Genomic DNA, 14,816 nt, shown 5'->3' on the forward strand with positions numbered 1-14,816 from the left:
CCGCATTGCGTGACTTATTTATAAAGCATTTTATATGCATATTATATACTAAATACACATTACATATGATTTACAGATACAGGTATATACACTTCTACATACAACATATGACAGCCCACAGCATAGAAGTACAGAGGGTTAAGGAAGATGGAGGAAGTGCTCGCTTCAGCAGCACATATACTAGAACATTGGAAGACGGAAGAAGCAACTTAGCCAGTCAGAGTTTAGAGAAGCTTCCCAGAGCAGATAATATTGAGCTAAATCCTATAAAAGGACATGGAAGAGTTAGTCAGGGTGAGGTCAGAAAGAATGCCTTTTAGACAGGGAGAGGAGAATTTATGAAGATGCAGAGATGAGAAAACGGCACACTTAGGGAGCTTCTAGGCTACAGTGGGGTAAAAATGATGGGGTATATGATGAGGAAATTGTACCATGTGTGATAAGGCAAGACCCGTAGATAAAAGCCAGGTCAGAAAGGTCTCATGTGTCATGGGGAACTTCTAAAGCATGTTAAGGGAATGATATAATTAGGTTTGTGTGTTAGAGAATCATTGTTTTGGAGGTAAGGAAGTTGGATTCTCTGAGGAGGGTTTTGGGGGTACAGGAGGAGGGCAGTATTTGAGACAGGGAAACCAGCTTAATTACTGTTGGAAGAGATAATAAAGGACTGGACTAGTGCAGTAGCAACAGGGAGAAATAAGCTTTGTTTAAAAAATAGAATTGGCAGGACATGGGACCTGTTATGGGGCAGAGGAGAAAGGTGGACTGGGTCTTACGGTTAAGAATGGTACTCTAGTGGTTGGGTAAATAGGCAGACAGGGACCCCAGCACAGGACCAGCCCTGAGAGGAAGGATGCAAGCTCTATTGTGGACACGATGATTAGACATCTAGGTCAGGTGCCCAATTTTGAACTCAAGAGCAAGGCCTGAGTTGGGGAGAAAAACTGGGGACTCAGCTGCATGAAAATCGCCTTTGCACACATGGACATGGATGGGGTGACCCCAGGAGAAGTGGTGAGTGAGACAGACACAGAGGAGTGAATCTAGGAGGGAAGAGGAAAGAGAGCCTCCCAAAGAAACAGAACTAAGGAGAGGTAGAGTCTAGACCTGAACTCAGGAGTTTGTACTCCAGATCTTTGCACTGTCCCCAAAAGGAGTAGAGTTAAACCATCTATCATTTCACATTTCTTGAGAGCCATGTTATATCCTAAGATTTTTATCTACATTATACCACTTAGGACTCACACAGAACTCTGTGGGAGGTGAGATTATCCCATTTATAGATGAGGAAATGGAGTTTCAGACAGATTCAAAGGCACATGGCTAATAAACAGCCTCTGGGACACCTGGGTGGTTCAGTGGTTGAGCATCTGCCTTGGACTCAGGGTGTGATCCCAGGGTCCCACACTGGGCTCCCTGTGGGAAGCCTGCTTCTCCCTCTGCCCATGTCTCTGCCTCTCTCTCTGTGTCTCTGATGAATAAATAAATAAATAATCTTTTAAAAAATAAAATAAAAAAATAAACAGCCCCCCTAACCAGAATTGAAACACAGATTTGTCTAACTTCAAGGTCTATGCTCACATCAGTAAACCATGTTCACTGTCTTTGAGATAAGATGTGTCTACTCACTATTTCATAGAAAAGGCGCACAACTCATTCCAATTTAATCTGAGAAGTGCAAAAAAATAGAGGTCAGTGCTAAGAGCCCCATTCAAAAACCGAATTCTCTATGCTCTTTTTTGTACTGTGTAGTGAGCTGGGAGTTGGCTGGAATGTGTGTATAAATGGTTTTTTTTCTAGTAAGACGATAGCACAGTCCATTTGGAGGGAGAGATGAGCCACCACGGAAATACTCAGTCCCACACATGCCTGCGGCTACCCTCTAAAATTCCCAACCTGGCTGGAGGCACTCAAAACAAAACCTCCTGTTCCCTCCCAGGACCACTGGCGCCTGGAGCCTGCCTGCTGCCCCTGCCAGAGGTTTAGTCCAACCTCGGTATGATGGGGTGGGGGCAAAGCAAAACGGAAATTGCTGGAGTAGCTCCCTGCTCTGAGCCCAGTCATCTCTCCCAGCAAGAGGTGTGAGCAGGCGCTTGGGCTTTAGCACTGCAGGGCAGCTCAGCTGACAAGAGCATAGCCTTCGATGACATGGAGCCAGCTTGGGCATAGACATGAAAAGAGGCAGGAACAAATGGAGAGAGGCTTCTAATTCCTGCTCTACCATTTCGATCCTTGTGATCCCGGGTGGTTTGCTTACCCTCCTCCTGCCTTTGTCTTCAGCTATAAGATAGGCTGTGCCTGTTTGACTCCAGGTACTATCAGGGTAATTGCAAGTGTGAACACAAATATAAACTTACAAATCACTTAATACCAGAGTTACCCCCAGATCATCTTGCACTCCAGCTTCTACCAGATTGCCAACCTCAGGAGAATACATGGCTCTGATGCCTGTCTTTCTGTATCTTTTCTTGTTTGAAGCGATAGTTTGAACTCAGTGTGTGTCTAATAAGTATTTGTTGAATAATGTTATATGAATGGCAGATGTTATGGATAGTAGCCATTAAATACAACCCATGAGGCTGACAGTCAAGAAAGGCCCCTGATAATCCTGGCCATGGTCACCGGGGTGGTGGGGCAAAGTTGGTGCTTAGAGAAGCCCCAAAAGATCACCCAGTGTGATCCCCTGAGCCACGGGGCAGAGCCTGTGTTAAAATTGCTTGCTGGAGAATTCTGATTGACCAGCTGAGGAAGAATGACTCAATTTCATGGGATCTTAGATAATCTCAAAGACCAAGGAGATACTAAATATTTTTGGCCAACCTATTTATTTTATAGATGAGGAAAATAAAATCTGCAGAGGGTAATAAGTTGGCATTTGTAGCTTGGACCTTGTTTGGATCTAAAGCTACTCCTCTTTTGTGTACTAGCTATCTGACCTCCTTCAATTTAGATTTCCTCATTTGTGGGGTAAGTATAATAATAGGACCTATCTCACTGGGCTGTCATGAGTATTAAATGATAGAATGTCTGTAAAGAGCCTAGGAGACTATTTGGCATGTTATAAGCCCTCAGTAACCGTTAGCAATTACTCTTATATTGTTTCTTATTATTATCTTTATTTCTATATGATTATTTCTTACTGTCATTGCCTGACTTAGTTCCCTGAGACGTTTTTTTTTTCCTTTTCAAAAGCCGTGGCTTTTTTAAAAATTAAATTTTTGACGAACAGTAGGGTATAGTAGTACAAAAATATACCAATCCTTCAAACCTTATGACTTTAAAAAAAAAAAAGATTTTATTTGTTTATTCATGAGAGACAGAGAGAGACAGAGACACAGGCAGAGGGAGAAGCAGGCTCCATGGACAGAGCCCGATGTGGGACTCGATCCTGGGACTCCAGGATCACACCCTGGGCTGAAGGCAGATGCTCAACTGCTGAGCCACCGCGTGCCCCATGACTTTCTATTTAAAGTAAAATTCAGAACTTTAAGCCCTCATGAAAACCAAAATGCTTGTACAGGTTCATGAGTGTGAGCCTTGCCCACTCAATCATTTCTGCCTGGGCTACCCTCCTTTACGTAAGGGAACACTTACATCTCCATCCAGGCCTAGCTCCCCTGTGGCCGGCCACCTCTGGAAATTGCCCGCAGCTTCGATTTCTACCACACTCCTCCCTACTTTACTGTAATACTTAGCGCGCTTTTTCGTAATTTCTAAATTTCCACCACTTGTCTGCCTGGTTATAGACGAGGAGCCCTTTGAGGAAAGGGGCCATGCCTTACTAGTAATTATTATTGTTATTATTATTTAACTTTATTATTTTTATAGGCTGGATGCTGATCTCAGTGCCTGGCATATGGTGTGCAACCAAATGTTTTGTATCACTGCCGGTTTCTATAATTTTATTCCCTATCCCACATAAATAAAGAATATGGCACATGTGTACATAGTGTTTAGACCCTACCAAATTGAATACTCATGTGCCACCCCACCCATGAAAAGGAATATTATGGAAGAGAATATTTCCGGTACCTTTTAAGTATGAATGTTTAACAATACAATTCAACAAATGTTAGCTAGTTTCTTGTATTTTGCTTGCTGTTCTAGCTCTTTGAAGTAATTTTGAATCTTAATTTGGACATGCTCCATAAAATGGAGCATAATATCCTCCCATCTTTATACCATCTGAAAATATGATAAGCTTTACTTCTGTGTCATTTTCTACTTCATGGGTAAGAATGGTGACTAAATCAGACCACGAGCAAATCTAGAGACCTTCTTACCTGGTCATAATTACTTCTGGCTGTGGTCATTCAGTCCTGTCACCTCACTGTTCCATCACACGAGCTTCATTTCAAGGAGAACTCACGTGTATTTGGTATTGAACATATATAGTAAGCTGTTTGTAGTTGACAGCTTATTCTATCTTCACCAAAGTCCTCCAACATTCATACTGACCCTCTTGTTTTTTAATTGGGGCAACTGAGGCCCAGAAAGATGAAGGATCGTGTAAGATCCCTTGGCTGGAATATGGCAGGGTGGAATAGAATCAAGATAGGTCTTTGACTCAACCCATGCTCTCTTCCTCTGCTCTTCACAAGCCTTTTGGGGAAAACTTACCAAAAGCTTTTTAGAAATGCAGATTCCCTAACTTGTCATCAAGGCCAACAGGTGTGTTCCATTTGAGTGAGTCTATGTTAGTTGTGATGGCCCTTGCTTTCTACCCTTGAGAGGCAAAGAAAGATTCAAAGAAGCAATGGTAGCCTGAAAATAAGACCATGCTTTGGCAGAGACAAATATAGAACCTGCAGAGTGTGGTGCCTGGCTGCTTTGCATTTTTATAACCTTGGACATGGAATTAAACTCTCTCTGCTTTAGTTTACACATCTATACAGTAGGAATAGTGATGGAATCTTCCCTCAGGGTTTTTATGAGAGTTAAGTGGTTTAATTCTTATATGCTTAGAATAAGGCCTTTAATAAGTACCCAATTTTGGCTGTTGTGATTGCCAGCAGGACCACTATTACTAGGAAATCAATGTTCTGTACAGACAATTATTATCAGTGGAGTAAAATGAACTCCCTTCTTTGGGAACAGAGCAACCTCCAGGCCAAGATAGCCATCAGCATGGGAAAGGGCTTTCACAAAAATATCCTTAAATATTTAGGTTTATTGCAAAGGATTAAAGCACACAGAAATATACAAATGTGCTTCTCTTTCTCTCTCTCTCTCTCTCTCTCAAAACAAACTATTACTTGTTTTCTCCAAGAACATAGAGTTTAGAAGTGATTGGAAATGCTGTGGGAAACATATTTCTGTGTGTTGGTTTCCTTGCTTTACTCAGATGTCTGATGAGAAGCATGTGCCATTTCAAAACAGTGAGCACAAACAGCTCAAAATTTTCTCCCTGGACAGAGCGAGGCAAAGCCATCACTTGACATTTCTGAGCAGCAGACCCTCATCTTCCAATGAAGCTCTCCTGCAGCTGACTCAGTAACAAGCTTAAATAAATTGTGACATGGGGTGGGGGGTGATATATAATCTTCCAAACAAATTTATGTATACAAGTGAAAAATAAAATATGCCATACGATTGGAGGCCAACATCTGCCTGGGTTCAAATCCCACCTTGAGCAGTGACTGTGTGACCATGGACATCTTATACAGCATCTTCTCTGACACTAATCTATCAAATGGGGCTAATAGTGCTAGAAGAGGAAGGGTGCAGAACATGACAAGAGATGATTTGACTTTGGTGGTTATCCATCCACCTGTTCAAACACTGGTTTCTAAGTGGTTGTGAACATGAGCTGTCTTATTCACCCCAAAGACACTGTGGGATGAGTAATGCCTAGGCCCAGCATGTGAGAAATTTTCATGGGCAAAGACAAAGTGACAAAAACAAAGACCATTTAGTGTGTGTTCCTTATATCCTATACACATACACAAACATACACATGCTCATACATATACTCACACACCCTCAAAACTTCTGTGTATGATTTACATATTAATTCAAATATTGCTTCCTGAAAAAAAGCCTTCTGTGACCCCTAGACTAGATTAGGTACCTCACTTACTTGCTCTTACAGTACCTTTTGATTTTCATCCATTTACCACAATTTGTAATTACACATTCGTGTGATGATTGATTAATATCTATCTGAGAGTGCCCCATGATTTGTCCCATTTGCCTAGGATGAAAGGGTTTTCTAGGACACAAGACCTTTAGTGCTAAGCCTAGGAGATTCCTGGCCAAACTTGAATGACCACTCTCATCTGTCCCTGTCTCAAGATAGAATGCTTCATGAGGGCAGAGCCTAGGCTGTTTTGTTTGACATTCATTACCAATGCTTGGTGCAGATGAGATCACAGTGAGGATTCAGGAAACATCTGCTGAGCCAATAAGGAAGTGAGTGGATATGTCAATGTAAGCCGAACTGTCTTTTCTTGCAAAAATCTTTCTTTTTTCCCTGACATTCTTCCTATTTTAGGTGCTAAGTGTCCCTTTTCATAAATTATCTTTATTTCACGGAATTTAAAGTTAACAGTGTTGTGTTGTTCCCATGTCTTCACTTCCTTTCTGTTTGAGGGTTGGAAATCCTACTGATTTGAGGACTCGCTGGTTTAGTGAAAAGGGAACTGGAATAGTGCAGGTCAAGACATTTAAAGAAAGTTTGTTCCTGTGCTAAAATGCTGGACTATAAATTTCATGAGGGCAGAAATCATGAATATTCAGTTCATTTCTATATCCCTAGGATGTGACATAGTACCAAGCATATGATAAGGGCTGAATAAATATTTGTAGAACAAATGAATGAATAGGTTTGCTGCCTGTCCAGAAGGTATGTGGGAGTAGACCTGATATGCCTCACTCACTTTTCCTCCCCACTCCCCACCTTTAACTACGCATCTCCACAATCTGAAATATGGTTTTGTTCAAGCCATTCCCTTGACTTAGCATGCCTGGCTCAATCCTACATCTAAGCGATGTTGTGTTCTCTGAGACCATTCATGCCTTACCCCCTCTGCCCCTCCATAACATTTTGTGTTGTGTCTTTACCATCCTGTGTACCATACTATATGCTATTTGTCTATTTACTTGTAAAGCTCCCCTCTAGGTGGGTAGCTTCTTGAAGACAGAAACTCTGATTCATCTCTGTATCCTCAGCTCCCAAGAGAGGGAGATGGCATGCTATTAGTTGACTAGTAAGTGTAGAAGGAAGGGAATGTACCAGTTATCTGTTACCACAGAAATGCTAGGTGATAAACACACAATCTTAGAGTTGTAAACAAAAATACACATCTTGTTGTATGTCACTAAGATTGTCACCAGTTGTCTGGGTGATTCTGGTGATCTGGGCTTGTTAGTGCTGGTTGATTAAGATGATTTGCTGATCTTGTTTGGGTTATCTCTTGTATGTGAGATGTCACTTGCTATATTGGGGCAGACTCAGCACTGTTGCTTATTCTTCCATCCAGCAGGCTACTCTCAGCTCTTCTGGCAAAGGTAGAGAACCAAGAAGAATAGAAGCACACAGTCCTCTTGAGGCCTAAGCCTGGAAAATTGGCATGGTGTCACTTCCATCTCATTTTGTTAGCCAAAACAAGTCACCAGGCTGACCCAAACTCAAGGGGTGGGGACTCCACCTGTTAATGAGAGGAGCTGCAAAGTCATATTGCAAAGGGGTTGGATACATGGAGGATAGAGAATGGGCACCATTTTTGCAATGAGTCTGCTACAGAGAGGGAGCCAGCAAAGAAATGTCTCATCAGTTTCTTTCAAAAAGATCTCTTTTACTACCCTAACATCTGAATGACTTCATCAGCAAGGCCTCCAAAGATGAAGCCATGCCCTTCCTTTGGAAGGAATGACTCTCTTACCAAAGAAGATATTTAATGAGAAATTGAATTTCATGGTCATAGAAACATCGGATGGGAGGAGAGTAAGGCTTCTAGTCCTGAGCATCAGTTATTTTCATCTACTTTGCCTTTTTCTTTTCAGATCAGCAAAGACCCAATCTTTGTACCAGGAGTCTGGGGCCCTTATTTCTCAGCCATGATCCCTGGGTTCTGGCTGAATGAAGGTGGTCAGAGCGTTACTGGAAAATTGGTAAGTTGACACTTTCTCAACTTGGGTTTAAATGTTTTCTAGCCTTGACCAGCCCATTTTGTCACACTATCCATATACCCAGTATCTGGAAGATTTGCAGGCTCCTAAAATCAGAAGAATTAGCTTTCTCTTAGTGTACAGCCTAACATATGGTGCATAGGCAGCATGCATTTGCCAAAGGAAATTGGTCCAGGCAATGATGACTAACCCATCTTGTCACCTATCTTTCACACAAAAATCCTTTTTTTTTTTTTCATGGCAGTGAAAGTGATATTCTACATTGTAAAAAAAGACCATGTAACTCACCAGCTGAAATTCTTCAGTAGTTCTCCATACCCCTGGAGATAGATAGTTTTATGGACACATCATACCTTTCGTGGATCTTCCCCTCCAGTCCCATTCATGTACTTGCCACTAAGACTAGATTACCCTGCCCACAACTTCCTCATGGCTTATGTTATTCTACTCTTCTGCGCCTTTGGATGTGTTTTTTTCCCTGCTCAGAGAGTTACCACTTGGATAATTTTACTTGTCCTTTAAGATACAACTCTACTGAAAGTGTTCTATTATTCTTAATGGTTTACTAATCTGTCATTTCCAGAAATCTATGAGCTCCTTAAAAGCAAGAGCCATATCATACTTTTTCTTGCTTCTAGCTTAGTGCCTGAAATCATTGTTCTTTGCTTCCATCTCAGTTCATAGAAGGTGCTTGATAAAAATTTGATTAATGAGTCAGTCCAAGAAAGACAATTATCATATGGTGGAATATACATATCACTCCTATGTGGAATGTAAGAAACAGCACAGAAGGTCAAAGGGGTAGGGAGGGAAAACTGAATGGGAAGAAATCAGAGAGGGAGACAAACCATGAGAGACTCTTAACTCTGGGAAACAAACTGAGGGCTGCTGGAAGGAAGGTGAAGGGGAATAGGGTAACTGGCTGAAGGGCATTAAAGAGGGCACCTGATGTGATGAGCACTGGGTTTTGAGTATTATATGGAACTGATAAATTACTGAACTCTTCACTTGAAATTAATGATGTACTATATGTTGGCTAATTGAATTTTTAAAAAATTGTTGAATCCATGAGGTTTTCTAATAGGAAAGATACAAGACCCATAAAAGTGAGATGAATACTATACCAGGGGGACAAGGCATGGAGTTGGCATAAAGCTAGGTTAAAAAACTCTTTGCAGAGTTTATGCTGAGTTCCTGCATCTTCTGGTGTAGGAACAAAAATATGGGAGTGAGAAATAACAGGCATATTTGAGATAATTGCACATAGTCCAAAGTTTCAGCTGTGGCATAAACTTTTCTTAGAAGAATGGCTTATAATAAAAGTTAGCGCTGGGGATCCCTGGTGTCTCAGCGGTTTAGCGCCTGCCTTTGGCCCAGGGCATGATCCTGGAGTCCCGGGATCGAGTCCCACATCAGGCTCCTTGTATGGAGCCTGCTTCTCCCTCTGCCTGTGTCTCTGCCTCTCTCTCTCTCTCTCTCTCTCTCTCTCTTTCATGAATGAATAAATAAAATCTTAAAAAAAAAAGTTAGAGCTCAGGGGGAACCACATCCTAAGTCCCTGTGGAACATCCTAAGGAACTGATTTTTGTCTGCTAGCCCAAGGGGAAGCAGTGAAAGGTTGGAAGAATGGATGCACATGTTCAGATCTCAGTGGTACAAACTCTGGGGACACCTGGGTGGCTCAGTGGTTGAGTGTCTGCCTTTGGCTCAGGGTGTGATTCCGGGCTCCTGGGATTGAGTCCCACATCAGGCTCCCTGCAGGGAGCCTGCTTCTCCTTTTGCCTATGTCTCTGTTTCTCTCATGAATAAGTAAATAACATCTTTAAAAAAAATGTACAAACTCTGACTAGCAGCCATAAGGAAGAAAGCTGGAGAGCACATGGCTGAAGGTGGGGAGACCAATTGTAGTAGGTTAGTCCACAGACAGAAAGCCACACGGGCTTGAATGAGGACAGTGGCAATGATGACTGAGAACTGAGGTCAGGAAATCAGCAAGCCTTGAAGGGATTACATGCGGAAGGCAAAGGAAAATGAGACCTAGGCTCAGTTAGCCATCTATTTGCTGGGTTACACTGAGATCGTCTGTTTATGGTCTCAGTCTTGTACCAATTGTTCTAAATGTTCAACCAAATTATAAGTGATCAGGTCCAAAGCTGGCTATGGATGCAAATCATCATTGTTTCCATTTCTTAGTACATTGCTATTTTATACTTAGCTGCCTCATACTCTCTTTCAAAGTCGGTGGAAACATAGGTGGATGACTGGATTTGAAGCGCATGTTCTGTGTGCTTGCTCTAGTGCCAGGCTACAGACATAAAGTAATGAATGAGACTTCCCTCAGACCCTGGCTTTGAGGAGCTCATTGTCTAGTAGGGAAGCTCAGTGTCTATAAAATAAAGACATCTGATTGGCCTTAATAACCCATTGCTAGAGAAGTTGAGATATTGACATTGCTGTATGAAGGTGCCAGGGGCCTCGGGCCTTATACTCTCCTATTTAAATGAGTGTCATATGTTTACACAACTTTTAACTTAAATATCCATTCCCTTTCTGTGACACATGGAAAACCCATTACTGAAATATAGCCTGTTTCAACCATGCAGCATAGTCTGATCACCCTTCGCAGACCCAGAACTCATAGATGACACAATCCAGAGGCTTTTTTCTTTTTTTTTTTTTTTAAACAAGGATAATGATCCGGTAAACCAACTCTTTGTGCATGATGCATTGTCCATGAAGCTGTCTATCAACAGGTTTTCAGAGACTTAATATGCAAATTGAACATCTGTGTCAGTCTGGAAATACTTTCTGCAGTATTTGGCTCAAAGTTTGCTCTGTTGCTATGGATATAAGCCATCTTTGCCCAAACATTATGACATATCTTTGTGGATAAGAATTGGTTATGCCTGTTTCATGAGCCTGAATTTAAATAAAAATGTGACCTCTATCTGGCCATTAATAAAATCTTCCTAATAGTCTACTATGACTTTTTGACAGGAGTTATGGGAATCATCGGCCTAGTTAGTTGCTTTTGCCCCATCACCAACCAAGCTTCACTTGGAGTTACACTTTGGACAACTCTACTTAATAGTTTCATTGGCCATACAAGTGGGGCATGATTGACCTGTGGGTTATGGAGAGCAAAATCTTGGTAAATCCAGAAGCTAGCATGATGGGGCAAAATCTAAATCAAGAACAGAGCAGATTACCTGGTAGAGCCACAGTCTAGTCCAAAGAAGGCAAGCAAAGAAACAAAAACAACCTATAGAATAGAGAGATGAAATAAGAATAATAGTAATTAAAATAGTAATAAAAATCCTACTTTATTGAGAATATTTTTCTGTGGAAAGGATTTATATACATAATCTTGTTAATCCTTGAATGGGATTCATAATAATCACAATGCCTAATATTTATTTCGAAGGCTTATTTCCCAGTCTCAATGCCAAGAGCTTTGCATATACTATCTCATTTAATTCTCTTTTCAAAGTCCCTGTGAAATAGGTACAGTTGTTACCCATATTTGATAGATGAAGAATGCATACTCAGAGTAGCAGGCCCAGCCCAGAGAGATTCCTGATGCACCACCAGTGGCCTTTTTATGTGGTTCCCTTGCCGTTTGCCATTCCTTTCCATTTACTTATCCTCATGTAGTCTCTTGTGAAATTCTGATCTCTGGTTTTACAACACATTGTTTTCACATAGGATACGGTAAGAGGAAGTTATATGTTTTATGTTGTTTCAAATATACATCTCTGATATGCTGTGTCTACAAGTGTCTGCTCCATTATTACATTGTCCATAGTAGATTCTAAACACACAGCCACAAACATACCATCTGAAGCAGAAGAGAAAGGAGAAGAGGGAAAGGAAGGGGGAGCAAAAAGGGAAGAAAAAAAAGAAAAAATTACCTAAACTCTAGATTTGGAAGAAAAAAAAAAAAGCTATTTTGTCTCAATTTTACAATTTAAAAAAAAAAAAAAGATCTTCCATCCCAAAGCAAATCCTTCATTCCAAGTATGTGAATAGCTTGGTACTGAGGAAAAAAAAAATCTCCATCTGGTTAACTTCAGGATGAAGGGGGAAAAAAAAAACAGAATAGACTCTTTTCTGGCTCTGGACCTCTTGCAGTTTCATTTGACTAAGATTTGGATTCATTTTTCACTCGTTTCAAGCTTGTGCTACTGACACTTACTTCCTTTTAGAAGGGCACATGCCTCCATCCAGTGGATGATTGATTTTAGTTGCATCAATTGGGCACCCAGCAGGGATGGCCTCGTGCTTGTCAATACTCTCTCCAGAATAGCTGTGCAGAAAACCTTGCTTTTTGCCCAGACCTTTTCCATAGAACACCAGCCCATGCAGTCACTGCATCCAGATGCTGAAGCTGATTTCCAGCTGGACTTTGGCCATCCCTCTCTGCAAGCACTCTTGTCTGTCTTAACTTGGAGTCATTTTCATTGGGGGAGGTGTAGAGTAAGGGAGGCTTAGTCAAATTCCTAAGCTGCCTCTGTGGTGGCTTTGGCTTTCTGGAATAATTGGGCTTGGGTGGGGGTTACCTTTGATTTTTTTTTTTTAAGATTTTATGTATTTATTTGACAGAGAGCACAAGCAGGGGGTAGTGGCAGAGGGAGAAGGGAGAAGCAGGCTTCCCATGGAGCAGGGAGCCGGATGTGAGGCTCGATCTCGGGACCTCAGGATCATGACCCGAACCGAAGGCAAGCACTTAACTGACTGAGGCACCCAGGTGCCCTACTTTTGAATTGTTTGAACCCAGAATTTAAATATGTGAGCTTGAGCCCCAGTGTCACAAAGTAGCAAGATGCTGTGTGCTCAGAATTTTAGTATTTGTGCATTGTGAGGCCTCTTTCCCCTTCCATCCCCACTGCCACTCAGCCTGGGGCTAGAGCCTCAAGAGGTCCATCAGTCCTCCATGAGTAGGGTATGAAGAACTTGCACTGTACACAGTGCTGTGCATGGATGGAGGTGGTGATTTCACTCCTTTATTCATTCATTCTTTCCTCATGTTACAGTGATCACTCTGGGCCAGGTAAGAATATAGTCACATGACTCCTGTCCTCTAATAGCTTATCCTCTGCTTGGAAGGTGGGATACAAGCCTGATAATTTTAAGTCAGTGTGGTGTTTGATGGAGGTTGCCGCACCCCTGCCGCCTACTAAGAGTATCTATGATGGGACACTTTCAGGCCCTTTATTAAGATTTAGCATTCTCTCTAATCTGCACAGCATGTCTGTATGGTCAGTGTTGTTCTGTTCATTTTACTAGTGAATAGATAGGTTTAGAACAATAAGCTAACTTGATCAAGATCTTAATAGTTACAAGTGAGAAAGCTTTCGTTCAAACCCAAGTCAGCTACCAGAAGACCCAGAACTCTCCATAACTCTGCACCTGACTTCTGTGGAGGTACATTTTTTAGTTTTTCTTACACTCGTCTTGTACAGAGAAGCAATTATTGTGAGTTGGTGTGACTTTCTTTTCGAGGACATCGAAGCAAAGCCAGTTGGCAGGCTTTGTAAGGCCATGAGAGGAAAAAAAAAGTATGTGTATCAGTATTGACAGAACCTATGTATGGACTTGGGTGTGTCCCCTGCATTTCACATTGACTAATTGGAATGACTTCATGGATATAGAGACCAACTCTCCATTAAACAAATGCTTCTGTGTTCTCTCCTACCCAGGCTTTCACTGTATTTTTTGTGTACCCATCTGGATTCCTGCACAGCTCCCTAATTACCTTCTTCCTTCTAATCTTCTAATCCTTCCCTCTCTAACCCGTGTCTTCATTTGGCCACTGTAACAAAGTACTGCAGACGGGGTGATGTATGTACAATAGAAAGTTACTTCTCACAGCTCTAGAGGCTGGAAGTCCAAAATCAAGGCAGCAGCGTGGTTGGTTTCTGGTGAGGATCCTCTTTTAGGTTGCAGAGGACTGACTTTTCCTTGTATCTTCACATGGTGGGAGGGGAGAACTCTGGTCTCTCCAAACCCTTATAATGGTGTTAATCCCATTTGTTAGGGCTCCACCCTCATGCTTCATCACCTCTCCAAAGCCCCACTCCCTAATACATTCATCTCACTGGTGGTTAGGATTTCAACATATGATTTTGAAGGGACACAAACATTCCACAACATCCTCTTTAAGAATTGTGACAAAAACACATAGATGTGACCCTGTCACTCTTTAGAGTGATGTTTATTTAAACAATCAGTATTTATTGAGTCACCTATGTTCATGGTACTATTCTGACTGAGAAATAGGCAAGGAATAAAACAGCTTCTACTGCACCCCACTCCAAAAATCTGCTCCCTGTCAAGCTTACATTCGACAAAATAAATAATAAGAGAAAGTAGTACAGTTTATTTTATGGTATAAGTTGTTAAAAATAAAAGAGGAAGTAGGAATATGGTTTCAGGTGAGCAGTTTCAAATTTTAAATAAGGTGGTCATAGTAGGCCTTTTTGATGTGACATGCAAACATAACAACAAGGAAGGGAAGGAAGTTATTAGCCTTTTGGAAACCTAGGGGAAGAACATACCAGGCCAAAGGAAAAACCAGTGCAAAGGTCCTGAGGGAGGATTGCCTGCCTGCGGTATTACAGGAATAGCAAAAATGCCACAAAGATGGAGTAGAGGGAACCAAAATGAGAGTTGTAGGGAATAAGTTC

At 41.5% G+C, this 14,816-nt stretch overlaps 1 protein-coding gene across 8 annotated transcripts in view; it reads left to right on the plus strand.

Annotated features, from left to right (window-relative positions):
- The window catches only part of FGGY (FGGY carbohydrate kinase domain containing), a 416,661-nt gene that overhangs the window by 274,789 nt on the left and 127,056 nt on the right, over positions 1 to 14,816 (plus strand). For all 8 annotated transcript variants that reach the window (XM_055306622.1, XM_055306628.1, XM_055306623.1 and 5 more), the window contains one exon: positions 8,005 to 8,112. In XM_055306622.1, the coding sequence (XP_055162597.1) occupies positions 8,005 to 8,112 (108 nt within the window). The remainder of the gene's footprint in view (positions 1 to 8,004; positions 8,113 to 14,816) is intronic.

This window comes from Nyctereutes procyonoides, unplaced genomic scaffold, assembly GCF_905146905.1.
Source record: "Nyctereutes procyonoides isolate TBG_1078 unplaced genomic scaffold, NYPRO_anot_genome, whole genome shotgun sequence".
In the NCBI taxonomy this organism is placed as follows: domain Eukaryota; kingdom Metazoa; phylum Chordata; class Mammalia; order Carnivora; family Canidae; genus Nyctereutes; species Nyctereutes procyonoides.